Genomic DNA, 23,804 nt, shown 5'->3' with positions numbered 1-23,804 from the left:
TGTTGGATTACAATTCCCATCATCCTCAGCCACAAAGGCCATGTCTGGGGATGATGGGCATTGTAGTCCAAAAACATCCGGGGGCCCAAGGTTAAGAAACCCTGAACTAATGTTCTCAGTAGTTACATAGAACAAGATGGCTGATACGATGCAATGATGTTAAGCAAAAGAAGGGTAAATCATGAATTATGTAGCTGTATTATGCCTTTTTATTAACTAATATTTATATTTTCACACACTGTGCAAAAATATAAATAAGTATGTACAGTTTATAAGTGATATTTGATATTTCTGGCAGATCCCAGATGGTGTCTCTTGGAGACTGTTGCTCTTCAAAATCTGAGCTTTTACATGGGGTCCCTCAGGGCTCCATACTGTCTCCAATGCTTTTTAATATCTACATGAAACCGTTGGGAGAGATCATCCAGAGGTTTGGTGCTGGGTGTTATCAGTATGCTGATGACACCCAAATCTATTTCTCCATGTCAACATCATCAGAAGAAGGTATATCCTCCCTGAATGCCTGCTTGGAAGCAGTAATGGGCTAGATGAGGGATAACAAACTGAGACTGAATCCAGACAAGACGGAGGTACTTATTGTGTGGGGTCATCACTCAGGAAGCAATACTGACCTACCTGTTCTAGATGGGGTCACACCTCCTCAGAAGGAACAGGTACGCAGTTGCTTCTGGATCCACACCTTTCCCTGGTTCCACAGGTTGAGACAGTGGCCAGAAGCGCTTTCTATCAGCTTCAGTTGATACGCCAGCTGCGTCCGTTTCTTGAGGTTCATGATCTCAAAACAGTAGTACACTTGTTGGTAACCTCCAGACTTGATTACTGCAATGCACTCTATGTGGGGCTGCCTTTGTACGTAGTCCAGAAACTGCAATTAGTACAAAATGCGACAGCCAGGTTGGTCTCTGGGTCATCTCGAAGAGACCATATTACTCCTATATTTCTGGAGTTGCACTGGCTGCCAATATGTTTCTGGGCAAAATACAAGTGTTCAGGGGTGTATGTAGGCAGGGCACGTGCCCTGGGCACCACTTGAAGGGGGGTGCCATTTTGTAAAATTAAAAGATTTAAGAAATGGCTACTGAAAACAAAATGGCCACCGTGCATGCTCAAATGGGCTCTGTGAGGCCCTGGGCCATGCAAGGCCTTGCAGTGGCCATTTGAGCATGCACGGTGGCCATTTTGTTTTCAGCAGCCATTTTTTTAAAAAAAAAGATTATTTTTAAAAATGGCCACAACACACGCTTAAATGGTCCCTGCAAGGCCCTAGAGGCCAGCGGAGGGAGGGGGAACCTTTTCAGACCCCCCTGGGGCCTTTAGAAAGCCCCCTGAAGGGGCTACAGGTAATTTTTTTTAAAAAAAAATAATATAATCTAAGACACTGTACACATATTCAGACTGGCACTATGTACAGAGAATCAGGGCTTGTGAATACTGAGCTGAAGCTTATGAGCTAGGATTGTATTCATTTGCTCTTACTTTGCTCTTGTGATAAGTGAGTTAAATGTGATGTCTTAATAATATGGCTATTAATGGTGAGTTTGTCTTTGAATCAGTGTGAAATCCTTAGTATTAAGGCCCACTGGGAGTTTCTTGCTCTCTTTCTCTCATTTTAACTATTTTTCTGGAATACTAGAATATATTCCAAGCAGTGACACAGTTTACTCTGCATATCCTTTAATTATTTCCAGAGTATCTGGGAAAAGTCCAGTTCTCCATTTAATTTTACAACTTATGTAATAGTAATGCTACAATGCATAGTAGAGAATTAGACAGGCACTTCTGTTTAGTTTTCCAAGTACACCTCCACATAGTATTTGGGTACTTCATGAGCCCCAGCATACTGAAATTTGTAGTCTTCCAGCATTTTTTGGTCTGGCTACGTCCACTGCCAAATAGTTTTTGAAATATTAAAAGATTAATGAGCTTGACTTGTATTTTTCAGCTGATAGTATGGTAAAGTTATCTGAAAGATGGGTGTCAGATGTTTGGACAGGGGAAGCAATTTCAGTGCTTGCCCTAGACGCTATTTTCCCTAGATACGCCTCTGAAAGTGCTGGTTATAACCTATAAAGCTCTAAACAGCTTAGGCCCACGGTACTTAAGAAAGCGTCTTCTTCTGCATGATCCCCATCGTCTACTGCGTACATCAGGGGAGGCTTGTCTGTGGCTTGTCTTCATGTTGTCTGGTGGACACCCAGGGACTCTTGTCGCCCCAAAACTTTGGAATGCGCTTCCCGTGGGAATAAGAGTCTCCCCATCTCTAGCAGCTTTAAAAAAGTGTCTAAAGACTTATCTTTTTACTCAGGCATTTTAACTTTGTAACTTTTAAAATTTTGGATTATTTATTGATTTGTTTTAAGCTGTTTTTAATATTTGATTTTAATGTTTTGTTTTTATTTGTTGTGAACCACCCTGAGACCTTGGGTTAGGGCGGTATAAACATGCACTAGATAGATCTATCTATCTATCTATCTGGGCTATAAGTCTCATTCTACCTCATAGAAAAAAATCCCAAAATCAAAATATTCAGGTCTGCCAGATCTCTTGCTCCTCATTTGGAATGATTTTTAACAGTCTAGCCAGTGATATAGTTTCGCTCCCATGCCAATATTAGACAAGTTACATTTCTGAAGCAACCAATGTCAGCTCTAAGATTATGTGCCTTTTTTGCTTTCCTTGCAAACAGGATTAAAGTTAACAGTAGAGGTAGTCCGAATTTGTCCTTTTTAAGAAGTTTTCCAAAAGATGTGTTATTTTGCAAAGCATACTGTGTGAAAAGGCTGTAAGTATACTGAACAACTATTCTATTTTTGTGGAAGAAAAGCACTTGAGTATAGTGGGGGGCAAGGAAGCAAGGTAGTATCTAGACTAAATTAGTCACGACTAAGCATAATTGAAATAAGACAAACTGGTCAGAGTTAACTTAAGTCTGATTAATCAAAATGCAATTTAGTCTGGATTCTGCCCAAGAGGTTCAGAACAATTGTGTTTGCTCCTGGCTGATAAACTCTGCCAAGTGAATACAATCAAGCCCAGTCTTAAGCAAATTATTTCTCCCCCTGGCTATGATCACATTGATAAATTGTCCATTTTAGTCCTCCCATTAGCCTGCCTCATGCTATCTCCAAAAAGATGTGTATTACCCTTTTAATGCTATCAACTGGGGTTTCACCAAAATGGTGACCCTTTGGCAATAAAGAAATGAGACATAGAATAGCTTGCGACACTTTACCAAGAGAAAAACTTCTACAGTGCTTTTCACATAAAGGCACACAGACCAGAATGCACAGTGTCATGGCACACGTTCTAGACACCCAAGGCAGCTTCAGATGTGGATTTCTTGACCAGCAGCCCTGATGTTCCAGTGTAAAACTACTTTGAAAACTTCCCTGTTTCAAAAAACAGCTTGTAGTATGGCATGAAGGCCAGCTGTTCAAAGGAAGGACGCCAAAAATTCTGCTGGCACAAATCCCTGATTTTAAGCAGTGATTTGGACCCCAGCCAGAGATAGTAGTTACCAAGTGGAAAAGATTTGTACCAGTTGATCCAGCCATCTGTAAAATAAATTAGTCAAGTGGAACAAAAATCTAGAGAGGTCAGCAAAGTTTTCCTATGTCATAGCTACAATTTATTTTGACTGGGGATGATGGGAGTTGTAGTTCAGCAACATCTGGAGGCCCCCCAGGTTGGGAACCACTGCTGTAGAGATTAGAATGTAAGTTTAAGATTGGGTCAATTCACTTCTAATTCCCATTTATTCACCTCTCATTTCAAATCCCCATCTAGCCATGAGGATTACTGGGCAACTGACCTAGCCTAGAGGAGAGCTGGTCTTGTGGTAGCAAGCATGACTTGTCCCCTTAGCTAAGCAGGGTTCTCCCTGGTTGCATATGAATGGGAGACTAGAAGTGTGAGCACTGTAAGATATTCCCCTCAGGGGATGAAGCTGCTCTGGGAAGAGCAGAAGGTTCCAAGTTACCTCTCTGGCTTCTCGAAGATAAGGCTGAGAGATTTTTCTGCCTGCAACCTTGGATAAGTCGCTGCCAGTCTGTGAAGACAATACTGAACTAGATAGACCAATGGTCTGACTCAGTATATTATTATTATTATTATTAAAACTTTTATACCGCCCTTCCAAAAGACTCAGGGCAGTTTACATTAACACACCATTAAAATCAGTTAATAATTAAAACAAAAATTATAAAGCATAAAACAATGATTAACAATTAAAAACATAAAACAAATAATCAGAACAATTTAAAAACAAGTTTTAAAAAGCTGAGAAAGCCTGGTTGAAGAGATGTGTTTTCATGTGTTTTCTGAAAATTGCCAGAGATGGGGAGGATCGTATCTCAGCAGGGAGCACATTCCACAATCTCAGGGCAGCAGCCGAGAAGGCCCATCTCTGTGTAGCCACCAAACGAGTTGGTGGCAACTGGAGACGGACCTCCTCAAGTGACCTCAACGGCCAGTGGGGCTCAGAGCTAAGAAGACACTCTCTTAAATACCCAGGGCCTAAGCTGTTTAGGGCTTAGCAATTTGTATTTTGCCAGGAAACCTATTGGCAGCCAGTGTAACGCCATCAACAAAGGAGTAATGTGGTCTCTCCTAGATGACCCAGAGATCAACCTAGCTGCTGCATTCTGAACCAACTGAAGTTTCCAGACTACGTACATACAGCTTCCTATGTTCCACAGTTTTTTTTAAAGGATAAAGTGGGGGACATGAACACAGTATGCCCTCCGGATCTCCTTGGAAGGGCAGGATAAAGATGGAAGTATAAACAATATTTTTTGTGTGCCCATGATAGCAAAGAATTATTATTTGCAATCTTTAGATTTTCAAATTTGATTGTTAACTGGTTTTAAAAGTGTTTTAATTGCTTTGTATGGTATTCCCCCCCCCCCTTTGGTCTTATGACTTAATATTATGTGTTTGAAAAATTTGTTTTAGCTGCTCCCTAAATAATGGGGCAGCTAACAAATAAAGTTGTTTATTATTATTATTATTATTTATTCTATTGACAGGTTACCAAAAGATCTTGCTGCCTTTTAAAATGATCAGTTTTAAGTATAGGCTTCCCCCTAGTGGCCAAGTAGCAGTAATGCGCTTTTGTTCTTAAAATGCAATTGCCTTCTGGGACACCAGGTACCATTCCTTTCCTGTTCTTGACCACCTTGGAAAATAGATGAAAAGAGGAAGACAACAAGTGTGTCAAACACACAGGTGGATATTTACCCAGTGCCTCCTCCCACATATTTCTCCCCATCCTTAGAGTTTGGGAGAGGAAACCCTGCTCCAAATCCCATCCTTATTGGAAGCAAAACCAGTGGAAACTTAGAGCAGGGTCGTTTCCCTAGTTGCATAACTTGTTTTTATTTGATTTTATTGCACTACACTTTGTATTCTGAATACTGTGCATTAATAACTTGTGATCAAGCATAAAAATCTTCAAAATAAGCATAGGACTAGTGTACTTTTTTGAGCTTCATATATTTTTTTAAAATGTTAAGATAACCTACAATTTAGGAGATACAAACCACAGTTAATAAACAAATAAATAAAATAAATAAAATTCAAGAGCACAGTGGGGATTAATCGGCAGAATGGTGATCATAAATATGGGGGGCCACAGCTAGTAGTTCTTCTAGATTAACCACAGAAGTAATTCCCTTTTAGACTGGAGTATCTGCCCAGTGATAAGGAAGGAGACTGCCCAGTCAATTGCTGGAATTATCTCAATTGTGTAGCGCCAGTTTTTAATATGAACCAGGCAGCTGGAATGAGGCAAGATGCCAAAAGATTCAAGATGCAAAAGCATGACTGCAAAATCAAACTGAAGCCACAGTTTATGCCTCAGCAGACTTTGACACAGTGACTTTTCCTGCACACAAACACAGAGAGAGCTGCAAGCAGGCATGCTCATCCTCCCCTTTCCTCCTTCAGGCACTGGACTAGCCACAGTTCCCTAAGCCCTGTCAACAGACAGAGATGTGGCTAGTTTAAAACTGAAAGCAGGAGCTTTTTATCTCCTCCTCTGGCACTTGGGAGAGGTAGGAGGAGTGAGCGAGCCTGTGACTCCCTTGATCCCATTTGCAATATTTATTGATTTGATTTATATACCACCCAAAAATGGCTCAGGGTGGTTTACATCAAAAGAAAAATAAAACAATTAAAATCAGAACTAAACGAAACAATTAAAATCATTTAAACAAACATTAAAATAATTGAAAACCAACATTAAAAATTTAAAACCATAAATCTAATTAAAAGCCTGGGTGAATAAATGTGTCTCCAGTGCCTTTTAAAAAGTTGCTAGAGATGAGACTTATTTCAAGAGAGCGCATTCCAAAGTCCAGGGGCAGCAACGGAGAAGGCCCGTTCCAGAGTAGCTGCCAAACGATTTGGCGGCAACTGCAGACAAACGTCTCCAGATGATCTTAACAGGTGATGGCCTCATGGTGAATAAGTTGTTCTCTTAAATGCTCAAGGCCTAAGCTGTTTAGGGCTTTATAGGTAATAACCAGCACCCTGTATTTTGACCGTAAATGTATAGGCAGCCTGTGTAGTTCTTTTAACAGAGGAGTAACATGGTCTCTCCTAGATGACCCAGAGACCAACCTGGCTGCCACATTCTGAACCAACTGTATTTTCTGGACTACGTACAAAGGCAGCCCCACATAGAGCTCATTGCAGTAATCCAGCCTAGAGGTTACCAGCATATGTACCACCATTTTGAGGTCATTCATCTCAAAAAATGGACGCAACTGGCCTATTAGCCAAAGCCGATAAAAAGCACCTCTAGCTCCCGCCTCAACCTGGGACACCAGGGAGAGGTTCAGATAAGCTAAACCAGGGATTCTCAATGTTGAAGTCTAATAACATCTGGGGACCCAACGTTGAGAATCCCTGATCTAAACCATGGCTTTCGTGATAGCCTGAATGTACCCACTGTGCAAAGGTATCATATTAAAGTCTGAAGAATAGTCACCACACCTCCAGCGGGACCAAATCTCTTCAAAGTAGTCCAGTCTCAGAGAAAAGATGCCTCTCAATACCAGTGGCAGGGGACCAACAGCAGCTGAGAGGGCATGTCTTCAGCTCTTGCTGTGGGCTTCTCAGAGGCATCTGGTGGGCCACTGTGTGAAACAGGATGCTGGACTGGATAGGCCTTGGGCCTGATCCAGGACTGTAAAGTAGCCCTGGCATGTAAAACAAAGTAAGAATAATCTTCATTATGTAACACAAACATACAGACACATCATATTTTAAATATTTTATTTATTGTACAAACTATTTACAGAATCCATTAGAAGCTTACATAATCTTGCTGAACTCAGTCTGGAGTTGGCCAGCTGGAAAAATGCCCTGACCTTGCTAAATTAATAGGTCTTCATTTCTAAAACATGCAAGATAGTTCTCGGATGGAGGCCAAGGCCATCCTGTGGTATCCATGGCAGCTCCAAAGGATAGAGATCTATTTGAGACAGTACCATTTCTATATCCTGGAAACTGATACATTAGATGAAACAAGCAAGGGCCAATGAAAAGGAAGAGACCTCTTCATAAACACACACACACACACACACGCACGCACCCACACAGTATAAATGACTAGAGTAAAGCCTGTACCATGTCCCCATATTGGAATCAGGGCAACATACAAAGTTAGGAAAGAACAAGAAGCAAGATTTAAGAAAATCAGATCCTCTGCATTGAAGTTATGAAGCCTTGGGAAGAATGGAACCTGCTGATGATAGGGGTGAGTAAAAGAACACACACAAGTGCATTGTTACCTAAGAACTAGCAGCATCCACCACTGTTCTAACTGTGCTTATGTAAAAAGAAAATCCTTGGCATCTGTACAGCTGCAAAGAGGCAAGAAGTGCCAAATACATTATTAAGAGAGTGGGTTCTAGCAGAGAATGTCTGCTGAAAATCCAGCCACTCTGTCCTTAGTATAAAAACAGCTGAGCTCTAGAGAAGAAAGGAGAGGATTCCTGAGGAAGATGTAGCAGAACCAACCTTGAGCCATTGCTGGAAAAAACTTTCAGTAAGCCAGGAACAAGACAAAGGATTGGAACAGCACCAAGCAGCACTCCCACCCCACCAGCATCAACTGGCCAAGCTGTGCAATATCATCTTTTGGTCCCTGGGGAGAGCAGTGGGTGTGTCAAAAGGCATTCGGTAGCCTTTACTACACAGATTGCAGATGCCACCCTTAGTGCAATCAGATGGCATATATTCACTTTTTAGAAGAATGCTCAGAGGAAAAATGTCTGCCATGAAGGAAAATACAGTGGTGGTCTCTAAACGTATCTTAAAAGGAAAGGGATCCCTGAGTTGTCCCAATACTCAGAGTTGTAACACTTTTGGCAAAATGATGGCTTTTACTTCTGTACAGATGTAATATGCATTCAGGTAAAGAAAATTTTCTATTTGAGCAGGTTTGCACACTGCCTTTTCCCTTCAAATTTGTAAATAATTCAGTGTATGTTGGAAAAGTGTACAGCTATCTTTGGGGGTGGGAAGGACATGCCCTTCTGTCATCTCAAGAAAGCTATAGTGCCAACCTATGGCAAAATGGTTGGACTGGAAAAGGTGGCACAACAATATTTTTCCGGAGGTTTGCTTTCATAAGACACCCCACTGAGATTTCAGCATGGGGGTGGGGGGCTCCCTCAATCCAGACGGTCATACTGTAGGCTCCTCTCCCTAAATAACCAGCCACCAACATCTCTTCCTTGACCAGGAGAAATGCACTTGAGGTGCCAACAAGACATTCACGTCACACTAATCAGATTTTGGCTTTGCTGACAAGAGCTGGCTAGAGGGCCAGCAAGGATCCCTGAATTCCCACTCCTTTATTGCCAGGGAAAATGGGAGTGGTGGAAAGGACAGTGTCAGAGATGCTGATCAATTCTACATGACAGCACACACTTTCTTCTTCTTGTAGAGTGCGCAGTTCAACATGTGGCCTTCTGGGCCTACTTCTCTAGTGCCTGTATAAGCAGCTCCAATTTAATCCCGAGAAAAATTCAAGGAATGCTCAGGGGACAGAATGCAGGAGAAAAAGCAGGGCACAAGTACCAATGCCTTATTAACTGAAGTCTGCTAGAGAAACAAGATATTCTTACTGCCATGTGGCAGAGGTAGACACCTGTGGAATCAGAGAGAGACAGACTGAGGTTCTGGGCTCTATCCAATACTTATCCGTCCAACTGCACCGATGTACGTTGGATGCATACAATCATAGCTGCCTCTTGGCCTGCCACTGTTGCTTCCCAAGTCCCCTAAGAGATCGGTATGGAGAGAGAGATAGGCACTGGACCTCAGACATATATATATATCCATCCTCTCTAAGGGGAATTGGGAGGTGGTCATGGTGGAACAAACCTTCATCCACGTTCATGACCACTGTCAGAAACAATCACTGGAGGACAAACTCTTCTTCCAGTTCAGTCATTGGAAGCCACTGCCAATACAGAAGCACATCCTGTTATCAGCTCCTGATGGAGGTAGTACAATGTCACTGCCAGGGCCAACAGTAGTGCTCCAGTGACAGAACTGCTGCCTTAACTTTCCAGCAAGAACAAGCAGCGGCAGCACCCAGGGTTAAGAGAATTAAAAACCCAAAAGGACCAGATACTAAAGAGTAAGTGGGGTGGTGGTGGCGGCTTTATGCCATCTAGCAACATCCAAGTTAAAGGAGAATTACTTATTTGAGAACTTGGGCCAAGGCATGGAAAGGTATTAAGGCTTCCCATAATCTGGGGATTTAGAGCTCCATTATAGTCCATTCATGTCCAAAGCAACCAGAAAGTTACAGTTAAAAATCTTTGCCTGTACCAATTGCAAATTTCGTGTATGGGCTTGATATGTCAGAAAACCAGACACAGCATGCCCTAGGAAATGAAAGTACCACATCACCTCAAGAGTTGCACCCCACTTCATTCTATGAACCAAACTGAAATGAGCTGGGAAGCGGGAAGGGGCAAGTTGTGCTCCCAATGACATACTTGAGACCTGGGGAGGTTTCCATGTGAAATTGTGGACTGACATTCCTGTCTGTGTGGTGCTCCTGCTCTTTCTCCATTGCCCTTCGGAAGGGCATGAGAACAAAGCTGGGAAGAGAGACTGGGCCTTGCCCTGAAGCAACCAAGGAAGCTAGATGGGTTCCTCCTGAGGGCGTCAGAGCATGCCAAACCCCTCACAGCCTTCACTGATGGCCAGCTGCAGCATCTTGTGGACCTCTTCATAGGAATCGTACGTGGGGAGGCACAGCTGGTTAAAACTGAAAGAAAGGAAGAAATACTAGTACCATAGCCTAGAATGCCCATGAATACATGCTTTCAACATTCCCTAGGCAAAGGAAAGAACATCTGTTTCACTAGTAACCCACTGGATGTTTGACCATCACAGGTCGACTACCAACAGCTCACTAGCCTTAAAAGGGTCTCAAAACATAGCACTGAAAACGCACTGCAAGATCAATGAAAGGAAGACAAGGTGGCTTGTCACTGAGGTTTAATACAGACATACTCTCTTGCATACTCTGACAAGGTACTCACCACGTATGGGCTGTTGGCAGTGTACTGTGCGTCGGAGCTGCAATGATCTGGAAAGATGGACAGAGTGCAGCAAATCCTCCAGGAGGCAGCTGAGAAGAGCCAGTGGTGAACTGCAACAGCCTGGCCAGCTCCTCCTGCGTGAAGCTGGAAACCACTGTCCAAAACCACCGCATAACCTGAAACACAGAGCAAGAGGTTTAACCAAGAACAAAAGACCACAGAATGAAAAACCCTGCTAAAGTACTTGCAAAACAAGCAGCATAGGAATACTACAGCCCTCCAATTATGAAAACAAGCCAGAGAATGAATTAAAAGTGGCATATTCACAACTCTCAAGTCAGCCTCTCTCTAAGCCTCCTCCCCCACCAATTACACCTGGTGTTTCTTTCTTGTAGGTAGTTTATGACCTACAGATCTCACAGAATTCTTTCCATTTTTTACAAGAAATGTAATAAGTCAGAAGTCCTCTGATTTAAGGGGTCCTTCCATTGTTGATATTAAATAATTTAAATTGTGTCCAAGAATAGCCCCTACTCAAGTGAAGACATAGTATGTATGCAAAGCAAATGTGCAAAGAGCATTTCAGAATATTAAGACACATAACCAAATGAAAATTATATCATGAGATCCACAGAAAAGTGGTATGGACGTAGCCTAAAAGTTTGTCCAAACTTACTCTGCTTTTTTAAATCCAGAAAACAACATTTCCTGCCAATTCATAATTGCTGCTTCAGTTGAAACCAGATTAGAGGTCAGCCAATGCATTTTTGTAGGTTCATTCTACTTACCTTCTCCCTGAAGTGCCAAGAACCGCCCACTACCACAGCATGTGCTTTGAAATCACAGACACTGATGTCTCCAGTACCACACATGAGCAACTGGAAGAAAGCAAAAGCTTTATCAAGAAGAGGTGGCCTCTAGCTTTCTTTTCAAACCGGACATCAAAACATAGTCTGCTCTGAGTCTGCACCCAAAGCCAGTATATTAGATGTTCAGAATTCTGAAACAGGGTTGTGTCTCTATACCCCCTCCCTCCCTCCCTCTACACACACACACACACACACACACACACACACAAACTGCAAAAAGGTGTTCATTCAAGTTACAAGGAATGATAGTAGTCTCTTCTTGTATAGAAGGGATACTAAGAAAAAGCAGACTGCAACACAAGATTACATCATTTTTATCATCCATCATCCATGTAAGATGAAAATTCAGGGGAGGATAAGATCTCAAATACCCACAAAGTCATTTCAAATGAGTTGTCATTAGCACTGATGGTACTTCAGACTGGCTTAGATGACAGAAGCCCGATGTACATCTCCCTAGATGTATAATATTTGTTTATTTATCCGATTTCTATACCGCCCTTCCAAAAATGACTCAGGGTGGTTTACAAAGAGAAATAACAAATAAATAAGTTGGTCCCCTGTCCCCAAAGGCTCACAATCTAAAAAGAAACATAAGATAGACACCAGCAACAGTCACTGGAGCTACTGTGCAGGGGGTGGATAGGGCCAGTTACTCTCCCCCTGCTAAATAAAGAGAATCACCACGGTAAAAGGTGCCTCTTTGCCAAGTTAGCATTCTAGCCAATGGCACCTATATTACACATTTGGGCAAAGCATAGCATATCCCATTAGCTTTTCTCGCTAAGCAATCTTTGATTAGAAGTGAATAGAAGTTTGGCTACTTCCCAAGAAAAGAATCTTTAGACTTCCTGCTCTAAAGCAAGTTACCCTCTTGAGTTTACCCAGTATGCAAACTCCTGGTTTAAAAAAACAAACCCAAAAAGCACTGCCTAGGAAACAAAGGCAATCTAAGGTATTATGCCTAAGGTGGCATCTACCTTCCCTCTCAACATTTAAATTATAAGCAAGAAGAATTACACACTAGTGTCCTCCCTGCCCGCCTCACCACAGCTTGCCTGCCAAGGATAGTTGCCTCCAGGTGCTAAGCTTAGAAATGAAATAAGTAGAGAAAGGGGCAATGGGCAAGGTATAGTATGAGAAGACGCTAAATTGGAATTGGAGCAGCAGCATGCAGTTTGTTGGTCAAAAAGTTTGTCTTGTTTATTAGATAGTCCCATAATATAAGTTAAAGTGAAAGAGTTAAGTTGACAACTCCAGTTCCTTGAAGTCCCAGCTATCAATCATTCAAGGAGGAAGGTACGGCAGCAACATCGAATCTTACCTCAAGTTCATTTTCATCAAAAATAGCAAGGAGGTTTTCAGGAACCAGCTCATTAAGTCCTGGAAAAAGACAGAAGACTACATAAAGAAAACAACCAGCAATGGACATACAAAAAGCACAGACCACATTCCACATTACCTTTCAAGAAGTGATCTACTTCCTCTCTCACTTGATTGGCCAGTCTGTACTGTGCAAGAAGATTCAGGTAGAAAATTTTATTCTCATTTGTTACTGCCACTTGAGCACCACCAGTTACCAGCTCAATCACCTGAAACAAAAACACGAGATAATGTTAGTGTGAAAGTGAAGAGTTACACATTTGGTTCATAAATCCACACAATAAAGGAACCCTTTAGATTTCTCCCCTCCTACTTAGACAGTGCTCCTTGCCTCACTGTGGATGCAAGGAATCCAAACTGCACCATCCAGATAGATGCCTCTCACCTTTTCAAGCTGCCCCAGTTTGCTATATTTTTCCTCAGCAAAAACTATCTCCATCTCACTCACATCATTGTTCAGGATGAAGCAAACTTTAGATTTATAGAACTCTGGGTCATCTGTCTCAAAGTACTGAGAGGAAAAACAGCATGGGAGGAAAGAGGAGAAGGAGAGAAAAATTAGTATGATCTCTGTTTGACCCTCTTCTGATCTCAGCTTGATTCTGAAAACACACAAAGGACAAGGGTGATTCTACCTTATAATGCATCCGTAGTCCTATAATCTGAGCCAAGAACGATCGAGTGAAACGAGCTCTCACCAACTGCTTGTAAGACCCTCCCAAAGATGACTCATAGAGACACTTTCCAACCAAGCGCCCTGCAAATTCATATACCTTCAGACGCAGATGGGAAGGTCGGTTGGGGTTGGGATGTACCTGCAAACAATGTAACCCACAATTACCACAGCTAGGGCTGCAGCAATCACTTAGCTAGTCTAAGCAACTGGAAAAGTCCCACATGCACTCACTCTCTCCCCTTCCCATACATTATGTTCAAATGCCTCCACATCTCTGAAACGGTGCTCTTATCTAAACACAAGCGCAAAGCTCCATAAAAACTAGAAGACCCATCCTCTAGTCTGTCCCTATTCATAAGACAACATAATTTTGTCATCTGAAGGCTAGACTTCTCAGTGAAACCAGAGGTGCAATAAATATAAATGCATACATGAACATGTATGGAAACAAATCATTGCCCCCGCTAGCTTGGCAAAAAGGCATCTTTTAAAGTGATGGCCATCTTACATTTAGCAGGGGGACAGCAACTGTCCCCTATTCAACCCACTTAGCATCCCTCCAAGTGGCTATGTCAGTGCCTTGTGTGTGTTTCTCCCTTTTTTTTTTAGATGGAGAGGAGAGCTGGTCTTGTGGTAGCAAACATGACTTGTCCCATTAGCTAAGCAGGGTCAACCATGGTTGCATTCAAATGGGAGACCACATGTGAGCACTGTAAGATATTCCCCTCAGGGGATGGAGCTGCTCTGGGAAGAGCAGAAGGTTTCAAGTTCTCTCCCTGGCATCTCCAAGATAGGGCTGAGAGAGATTCCTGCCTGCAACCTTGGAGAAGCCACTGCCAGTCTGTGAAGACAATAATGAGCTAGATAGACCAATGGTCTGACTCAGTATATGGCAGCTTCCTATGTAAAGTCCCTTTAGGATTTTATCTATTTTTTTGAAAAGTAAACTACTTTGACAATATTTTTTGTTGAAAAGCGGAATTATAATAGAATTTGGCATGAAAGAGTTTCACTTAGATTCTCTAAAATTTGGAAGTTTGGATTAGCAAGCCAAAGAACAAATTTATATTTAATATAAGCTAGTGCAAATTTCTCTTTCATTTAAGGTTGCTTGTCGGTATCCTTACTAAAGAGCTAAACCAATTACTTCTCTGCCTACAGGACAAGCTAGAAAAAGCTTGGAGAAGAGTGTAAACACTCAAACACAAGCCTCTGAGGGGAAGATACCAGCATATGCACTATTTTTTGTTTTCACCAACAAACAGGAAGAATACTCACTAATGCTTGGTTGTTGTCACTGAAGCGATTAAAAAGTTGATTAGTAGTGTCAAATAAAGCTTTGCAGATCAATTCAAACCACTCTCTGCGAGGACCTCCCCAGTCCAAGGCTACAAAACAGAACAGACCAAGACCAAATCATCCAAGGTCTTGCAGCAGTCCTGTGTTTTCAAGAAAACATTCCTCTCTCTACAGATATTATTGGTTAGTCATGTCTATGTCCCATTAAAATTAATAGGACTTAAGTCAGTCATGAGCAACTTGTCTCACTGATTTCAATAGTGCTTAATTATGACTGCCGTTCTTTGGATACAATTCGTTTGAAACATGATCCTCCGCTCCTGACTCAACAATGCAACACCTATGACTATCTGATCCCTCCCATTACTCCATTGTATTGCTACTCAACTTCTCTATTCAGACAACATAAACAAAGATAATCAACTAATATAAGTGAATACACCTGGATGAGCATCTTAGGTATGCGACATTACTATCATACTTTGGATTAGCAATTTATCCTGTGTTCAGTGTTGTCAATCTATAAAGTGAAGCTTATTCCATACTGGAAAATTATGGAAGCTTGTCTGATATTAGTTTTCAATAGCATAGCACAAGGATTCCCAACAGGGGGTGTTAGTACTGTACCCCCAGTGGTACTTGGAGTGCGACCTCCCAGGGGGCACTCAAAGCCATCCTGCCTCCCCACACTACAGCTGCATTATCTCTGAGGATCACCGACTTGAAGCCTCAGCGATGTGTCTGCTGCTGAAGGGGAGCATCCTCTGCTGTCAATTGGCTGGCTATGTGCTGTAGAGCCACGCACCCCTTCCCTCAACCTGACTGACAGGCATCAGAAAATTAGCACTGAGTACTCCCAAATTGATGGGACAAATAAGCTTGTCCCATTAATTTCAATAAGACTGCTTATGAGTAGCTTAGAAGTTACTCATGAGCAGTCTTATTGAAATTAATGGGATGAGTTTATTACTTGTCCTATTAATTTCAACAGCAGTACTGATGAGTGACTTAGTCTGGATATAAGCCAGTGACTGGAGCAGCCAGTTTCATAACTCATACACTCACAAGATTTCCATGGGGTAGCTTTGCTGAAGATTTGTGACAGAAGGGTACAGTTGCTAAGAAGGGTTCAAAACCCCTGGCAAAGCACAAAGCCCAACTTATTTCCTTTTATCTAACTGCGCCACAATACAAGGACCAACTCACTCACCTTCTTCATCCTGGAAAATCACTTCAAAGTTTTTGCTCCAGTCAGAAACAGAAAAATTCCGTGTTGCTTTCAGAGACTGAGAATATGAAGGAAAGTACAGTATCAATTGATGTTTGCAACCAAGAGGCTAATATGAGCCTTTAGTTCCATGAACAGGTATTGTACTTAGGAACATAGGAAGCTGCCTTATACAGAGTCACATCATTGGTCTATCTAGCTCAGTATTGTCTACACAGATTGGAAGTGGCTTCTCCAAGGTTGCAGGCAGGAGTCTCTCCCAGCCCTATCTTGGAGGTGCCAGGGAGGGAACTTGGAATCTTCTGCATGCAAGCATGCAGATGCTCTTCCCAAAGCAGCCCCATCCCCTAAAGGGAATATCTTACAGTGCTCACATGTGGTCTCTCACTCAAATGCAAACCAGGGTGGACCCTGCTTAGCTAAGGGGACAATGGATGGTTGCTGCCACAAGACCAGCTCTCTTCCCCTTCACTGCAAAATGAGATCAGTACCCCCTCTCTCCATTATCATCTAGGGTTGAAGATAACTCTAATACCATCTCTTTATATTCAGATACAACCCCCTGTTTCTTCTCAGGAGTATTTTTAACTACCAATTTATTTCCCCACATACATATATTATTCTCTCAAATGGCATCTTTCTGAGTATATTTCTATATTCAGAAAGATAGAAACTATCTAAAAGTTTCTATCTTTCTGAATTCCAGTTTGTCCTCCTGTCATGCAAAGAATAGAAGAACATACAAAAAGGTCAGATTAGACAATGAAAAGGATGGCGGTGGGGGTGGGTGGGTAAAATGGCTGAACTCCTCTTGCCGGCTGCCAACTAGAACACTGTCACCAACACAGACTCAAGATGGGACACACAGGGATAGAGGGGTGACCGATGGTGGTTTGGTACAACTGGCTCTTAAAAGATCCATATTCCTTAATACCTAGAAGCCTCCTTCCCTAAGTGTCCACAAATAAACTGTTTTAAGACTTGTGCTCATGATCCATATTCTTATCTTTTAATGCACCACCAGTCCCACAAGACTGCTTTAAGCAAAATCTTGGAAGCAACTAGAAATACCTAGGCATAGAATCTCAATTCCATTTAGAATCCCAGCAAAAAACAGCAGGCCAGAAATCCCAAATGGCAACTCTTAGCTCACTAACAAGCGTCTACTGCTCTATGGCTACATTCACAGTAAGCTTCATCTTCCACATTAAGAGCTTAAGTTTCCCACACGCAGTTTAATTCCCTTGATCTTATCCATTGGCAGTGCCAGAACTAGAGCTAAATTTTATACGAGTCTGCATAACAGGGAGACTGGGATTCAATGGAGAATGCTTTTAGGAATCAGACATAGTTTTCACAGTAAGTCACTGGCAATACATTATCTATCTATTCTGAGCTGCCTGAAGCAGTCACACCAAGTACACATAGGCAGATGCAAGAGCAGATACTCCTCAGGACTCTCTTTCAGAAAAAAGCCCCTGCACATTAGACTGAATGAGAGCCAATATTAATTTTTTCATTAAAGGACTGGCAGTCTGCTTAACACAGACTACTTTGGTGTGCTCAATACCATGCCTTGAGTCATAGGTCATGCTCTGAGGGTATATTATACAGCCACCCTGCTGAAGCTAACCAGGTCTGGTCAGTGCCTGAATGGGTAACCACCTGGGAACCTCATGTATGCTGTTTCAGGTTCCATGATAGAAGGAAGTGGGATATAAATGAGAAAAAAAACAGAAAAACATACACAGGTTTCAGGGGGAGGTCTATAATCTTCTTCTTCATATATATTTCTCTAAGGTGTACCCATCGCTAATACCATGCATGGCAGCTCTCAGGAGAGTTCGTGAGCAGCTGCCGATTCGCGATGGGGACAGGTGGAAAGAAACCACTGGCCAGGAGAATGGCCGAGCAGGTGGGGAGGAGAAGCAGCAGCCGGGCAACGAGGAGAAGCAGCAGCCAGGCCGCCTGGCCGCCGAAGGAGAACGAAATGGGGATGAAGGGGAGGAGAGACAGGGAGAACTAGGGGCACAGATGCTCTACGCCAGGTCAGCTAGTTATATAGTAATTCTCCTGACTCCATTTCTCTCCAGCCCATCTGCAGACCAAAGTGAAAAGACTCAAGCTCCCAGAAGAGGAAACATTTACAAAACCTTCTCCAAGAGCCACACATACACCACTCTGCCTTCCTCCAAGAGTTCTAAATTAGAGACACACTCACAGATTCCAAAAGGTTGTGGCGACTGACTTTCAGAGTAACTTTGGAGTGGGGTCTCTTCATGTGCACCTGACGCAGCTCCCTCTGGAAGAAGTTCACTTTGTCTTGAAAAGTCTCTGAGCCTCCTGCAACCAACAAGGAAGTGGGCAGTCGCTTAATGGCAGAGTATGCAGAAGGTTCAGGCTCAATGTTCAGCATACCCGTTAAAAAGATCAGGTAGCAGGTGACAGGAAATAACTATTCTGGATAGATCACACTCCCTCATAAAAGACCAAGGGTTGTATCCAAACTAGCAATAGCAATAGCAATAGCAATAGCACTTACATTTCTATACTGCTCTATAGCCGGAGCTCTCTAAGCGGTTTATAATGATTTAGCATATTGCCCCCAACATTCTGGGTACTCATTTTACCGACCTCGGAAGGATGGAAGGCTGAGTCAACCTTGAGCCCCTGGTCAGGATCGAACTTGTAACCTTCTGGTTACAGGGCGGCAGTTTTACCACTGCGCCACCAGGGGCTCTAGCTACAAGCTAAACTACAAGCTAAGTTCCACTCACAGAAAATGCCTCTGCTCCCTTTCAGCAGGTTCCCATCTCCACCACTACCCTGAGAATCTCCCCACACATGCCATTCTGTTCCAACCCTCAGAGCACCTTCTTGGGGGCTGCAGTGGGGAGGCAGGGGTGGGCAAAGTCCCCTTCCACAAGTGTGGCGAGCGTCCACCAGGAGCAGGGCCTTTTCAACAGTAGTACCAACTCTATGAAATATCATCCTGGCTGCCAAAGTTAAAATGTGTGTTTTTCCCCAGTTAGTGATTGGAGATGGTGGTTATTTATTTATTTTTTACATTTTATATCCCACTCTTCCTCCAAGGAGCCCAGAGCGGTGTACTACATACTTGAGTTTCTCCTCATAACAACCCTGTGAAGTAGGTTAGGCTGAGAGAGAAGTGACTGGCCCAGAGTCACCCAGCAAGCATCATGGCTAAATGGGGATTTGAACTCGGGTCTCCCTGGTCCTAGTCCAGCACTCTAACCACTTCACCACACTGGCTCGCTGATATCTGAGCAGATTGCTTGTCAGTTCTTTAGCTTTTTTGTTGATTCTTTGGCTGTGCTGCTGTTTTGCTTTGCTTTAATAATAATAATAATAATAATAATAATAATAATAATAATAATAATAATAATTCAATTTCTATACCACCCTTCCAAAAATGGCTCAGGGCGGTTTACATAGAGAAATAATGTTTCTGTTTAAATCAGAAAGTCTCAGGTTGTTAAGATTATTCTGCTTTCTTCTTATTTTTGTAAGCTACCTTGGCTTGCTTTTGCAAGCAAGGCACAAGATATATTTTTTAAAAGAAAAATAAATGAAGCCTCATACTTCAAGATTGTACCCTCAATAACTTTTTGAGGAAGACAACAGGGTCGGTCTCCCATGAAGACACACCTGTTATGTGTCTAATGTTAAGACTTCTAGCTAACCCTATAGCACAACAGGTCACAGTAATTTCACCAAAAATGACATATCTCTTTATCCCAAGGGTTCACAATAGAAGTATAAAAGACTTGAGGAAACAAAAGAGGGCCATAATTTTAAAGTATAAACATTTCATGTAGAGAGAAGTCCCATCTACAAATATTTCCTTGCCCATTACTCTCCAGCTTCCCCACATTTGTACTCTTATGCATATACTGGCTGTCTCATATACAAATGGGCCCAGTGTTCAAAACTTCGATTCACCTACCCCATCCTATGACCACATAACAGGTTTTTGTTTATTTTTAAGGATGGGCGGGGGAGAAAAAATAACCTCTCCAACATAAAGATTTGTTGCAACTGTGCAAACCCCTCCAAAGAGATGTCAGGAAGAGTCCAATTGGCCAGACCTCTTATCAGAAGCAGCGGGTATGAAGGCTCACCATTGCTCTACAATCAGTTACACAGTTCTAAGTTAAGCTGAAGTTCTCCACATTTTGATCCCAGCCTTCAGTTAGAACCCAGAAAAGAAGCAGTCCTTTATGAGAACGCTTTGCAGACTACACCACCCAAGCACAGCCAGCAGTCCTGTGTCTGATTTTTCACCAGCTGGGATACATTTTACACCGTGGCATCACATCTTATTCCCCTGGCTCTTTTTACCTATATTTTTATGCAGGGAGCGAATGAAAGTGGCTGCCAAGATGTTCCTCTCCTTGCAACTGAGCTCCACGGGAGGCTGGATCCCATCATCCACCACCAATGTCAACAGCTTGTGCACAGGGTCAGGCCCATGGTAAGAAAACTAGCAGCAAAGAGATGCAGGAAAGGGGAGGGAAAACCATCATTCACCAGAAAGCACAGCACATGGAGCAGATGCTGCAAGATCACCCAATGTGCAGATCCCTTTGGCCCTCCACCCACACAGAGCCAATTAGCAGAAGAGCTGCTGTCAAGCACCCAGCTGAGGTGTTGCTTTTACCAATTCCACTTCATGCAAAATGAAGTTCAGTACATGTTTCATCAGAGGAGAGAGAGAGGGAATTACAAGGAGGCAGAAGCTGAAAGTTATGATCTGGAGCAGGATGTAATGGAGGTTAAAATCATAGCAGGTTCACAAGCATGTTCTAAAATGCCAACTGCACAGAAGCTTGGAATAAACTGCTGATTTCATTTAATAAGTGGGAAGATCCCCATAAGCATCCTCCACAAAAAAACAAAATGAAAAAGCTAAATAAAATCCACCACCTGAATATTTTAACAACTCACCTTGGTGCCAGGACATACTCTGAAGGTAAAGAGGCGCCAAGGAATGATCTTCAAGTAGAACTCCTTCACCGAAAATTGCTTTGAAGTCAAAGAAAATAGAAGCTATGAACAGTCATGTTTTCAAGAATGCACTGTTCTGAACAAAGCCGACAAAGGGAAAGCTTTTCCCAGTGGAGAAGTTTTTTCCAACAACAGAGAGTAACCTTGCAAGTCTGGACTATATCATCCCAGGCACAGTATTCAATACAACAGAAAGGAAGACAAAAACTTGCAAAAGATAGTATGCACTGCTGCCTTCTCTGTAGTAGTTAGCTAGAGGTAAAAACCCAAAACATGTAGTGACAGCACTACAATGACAAACCTAAGAGATCTCAATGAAACCTTGTCTTCTATGATCTGAAATTATATTGGTTACCATTTAATATTGTTAAGGTTTGATGAATAGATTGTCAGTGAGCTTTTGAGCTGCATGAAACCTCTATTTTAAATATAGATCTTATTTTGTACAACAAGAGAGTTTAAATTCAGCATGTGCAGGTCTTCACAACAGCTTCCCACAGAAGTTAGAAAAAACCAGGGTTTCCCCCAATTTGGTAAATAATGTATACACATGTTGATATTGTACTTATGCTTCCAAAATTCAATAGAAGGGTTCCAGGTCTTGGCAAACTTTTCTGTGTTCTGACTACTCTTTACTGATCTTATAAACACTGGCATCTCAGCAACATTCCATATTTTAATCCAATTTTTTAAAAAACAGATGTGACACAACTAAACCAATTTCTCACAATTTACAACTTCTGCAGGAATCAAAACCTTAATTATCTATTCATAGTGTCCAACATCCAAGCTAAATCACACATTAATAGTTCCACTGAAATTAATGAGAGAGTTAATTTCAATTGGACTACTCATGAGTAACAGTCTATGTCAGCCAGTAGTTTTCTGCATTCCTCCACAAATACTACTGCAGGTGTGTAAACAGTGTAAGCTGCAGTCCAGGAGAAGCCATCACTTAACTTATTTGTCTCTCATTGCTTTAGACCAACATTGTAGCATTGTCTAATCCAGGGATTCTTGAACCCCTGGGGATGCTTTGAAGCCTTGTAGGGGTACAAACGAGTCCCAACGCCTCCCTTGCATACTATACAATCCGTTCCCTCTCAAGGAGTTGAGTTTTAATCATTGATTTTGTTTTTAAATTTGTAAACCATCCATCTGTATATGGGGCAGCATAAAACCATTAAAAATTTTTAAAAGGAGGGAAGGCGAAGAAGTTTCAGGCAGCATCCCTCACTCCTCTTCTCCACATGACTTCATCCTGACAAGCTCAGAAGCAAGGGAAATGCTGGCTGATGCTCACCATCTGAATTGTCCTTGCTGCTGAGCCTGTGAGTCAGGCTGCAGGAGAGGTGGACTCAGCCTGAGCACCTAGCCAGTCATCTGGAAAGGAGCAGGGAGAGAAAGGGCCAGGTCAGAGGACAGGAGGAGTATGGAAGCCACATGGTAGAGTTAGGGATTTGTTCATTTGTTTTGCCCGATTCCAAGTCAGATTCACTTAGCTTATATTTTATTTCCCACCAAATTTGGAAAGATTTTCTTCTGGAGTCACAATTCTCGGCTGCTTATACAGGATACCTGTGCTGGAGCTTTTAGATACAAGAGGTACACTTTGTCAAAACAAGGTTGAAAATCCCTAGTCTAATCCATAAATACCAAGCTCAGCCATAATTCAGTATTCTGATTGACACAATGATGAGTCAAGGAATGCCTGAACAGTCTGATCTCCAATCTCCGTGCCCCACCCCTGAGGTATCTCTGCTGTATTGCAGCACAGTGCACAAGACTCCTCAAAACAGTAATAATGGCCAATGGCCACAGTGCAGTTATTTGGAAGTTGACTGATAACAGCAGCCACATATAATGGCAACAATAGATACCATGCACAAATAGTTTTGATGTTGGCTGAAGAAAAACAAGGAAACATAAGCAATCCTTACCTTGGGTGAAACATAGCAATACACCTTTTTTGGTTTCTTCACTTTCTCAGGGGTCTGGCTGTCAGAGGGAGAGTCTTCATCCTCATCTTCAGTAGCAGTGGAAGGTCGGCGCTGAGAAGAACCCAAATGCAGGGGTGGAAGATGCCATTGGGTGTTGGCATAGCTATTAGCATTGTAAAGATAGGCCTCGAAGTAAATACTGACCCCTGAGGTAGAAACATTTCGCTCTACAATATTCTTCTCATTCTCTACGAGATACAAGAAAAGGCAAATGTAGCTAATATGCACAAAGTTCCAGGAAACACATTTTAAACAATTGGTGGCAGTTCAGTTTCCAAAACTTGTTAAAGAGACTATGTTTCTAAATATGCTGAAAGAGAGAAGCAACTCTGGAGTGTATGGACAATTCTTCATGACTGAGGGAACTAACACCTAACACATGCTGCAGAGAAATGGATCACAAGGCCGGCTGCTAGCTTCTCTGCTAACTCAACAGAGACCAGTGTCAGCTCTTTTGGATTTAGCAGAGAGATAGCAACTGCCCCTATTCAACTCAGCATAGCATTCCTCCCAGACAATATTAAAAACTATCAAAGACATGAAGTCAATACCACTTTGAATAGCAATGTTCATAGCATTTTTCAATATGGCTGAAAGAAGACTAATCATCGCATGACAAAGACATGAAACCTGTAATTCTCATGGTTGCTTTATGCACTGTATAATGCATTATATTACATCCACTGTTTTGATGGATATTTTAATCTGTTTTATGTTTTAACTATTAAT

At 42.1% G+C, this 23,804-nt stretch overlaps 2 protein-coding genes across 7 annotated transcripts in view; both read right to left on the bottom strand.

The window, feature by feature from the left end:
* The window catches only part of LTBP2 (latent transforming growth factor beta binding protein 2), a 259,813-nt gene extending 259,022 nt beyond the window's left edge, over positions 1-791 (bottom strand). For all 4 annotated transcript variants that reach the window (XM_053276860.1, XM_053276887.1, XM_053276867.1 and 1 more), the window contains exon 1: positions 637-791. The gene's annotated coding sequence lies outside the window, so the exon portion shown is untranslated. The remainder of the gene's footprint in view (positions 1-636) is intronic.
* A 6,494-nt stretch (positions 792-7,285) lies between these two features.
* Positions 7,286-23,804, bottom strand: part of AREL1 (apoptosis resistant E3 ubiquitin protein ligase 1) — a 32,317-nt gene continuing 15,798 nt past the window's right edge. For all 3 annotated transcript variants that reach the window (XM_053307355.1, XM_053307374.1, XM_053307364.1), the window contains exons 8-20: positions 23,016-23,263; positions 21,016-21,093; positions 20,410-20,551; positions 18,269-18,390; positions 16,030-16,105; positions 14,799-14,908; positions 13,480-13,659; positions 13,230-13,355; positions 12,924-13,053; positions 12,786-12,844; positions 11,381-11,470; positions 10,593-10,768; positions 7,286-10,315 (exon numbers count right to left, since the gene is read on the bottom strand). In XM_053307355.1, coding sequence (XP_053163330.1) covers positions 10,213-10,315; positions 10,593-10,768; positions 11,381-11,470; positions 12,786-12,844; positions 12,924-13,053; positions 13,230-13,355; positions 13,480-13,659; positions 14,799-14,908; positions 16,030-16,105; positions 18,269-18,390; positions 20,410-20,551; positions 21,016-21,093; positions 23,016-23,263 — 1,640 coding nt within the window. In that variant the 3' untranslated portion in view covers positions 7,286-10,212. The remainder of the gene's footprint in view (positions 10,316-10,592; positions 10,769-11,380; positions 11,471-12,785; positions 12,845-12,923; positions 13,054-13,229; positions 13,356-13,479; positions 13,660-14,798; positions 14,909-16,029; positions 16,106-18,268; positions 18,391-20,409; positions 20,552-21,015; positions 21,094-23,015; positions 23,264-23,804) is intronic.

Source organism: Hemicordylus capensis, chromosome 1 (genome assembly GCF_027244095.1).
Source record: "Hemicordylus capensis ecotype Gifberg chromosome 1, rHemCap1.1.pri, whole genome shotgun sequence".
NCBI classification, from domain to species: domain Eukaryota; kingdom Metazoa; phylum Chordata; class Lepidosauria; order Squamata; family Cordylidae; genus Hemicordylus; species Hemicordylus capensis.
Note: the sequence above shows the minus strand (reverse complement) of the source record. Positions and strands in the feature narration are given on the sequence as shown.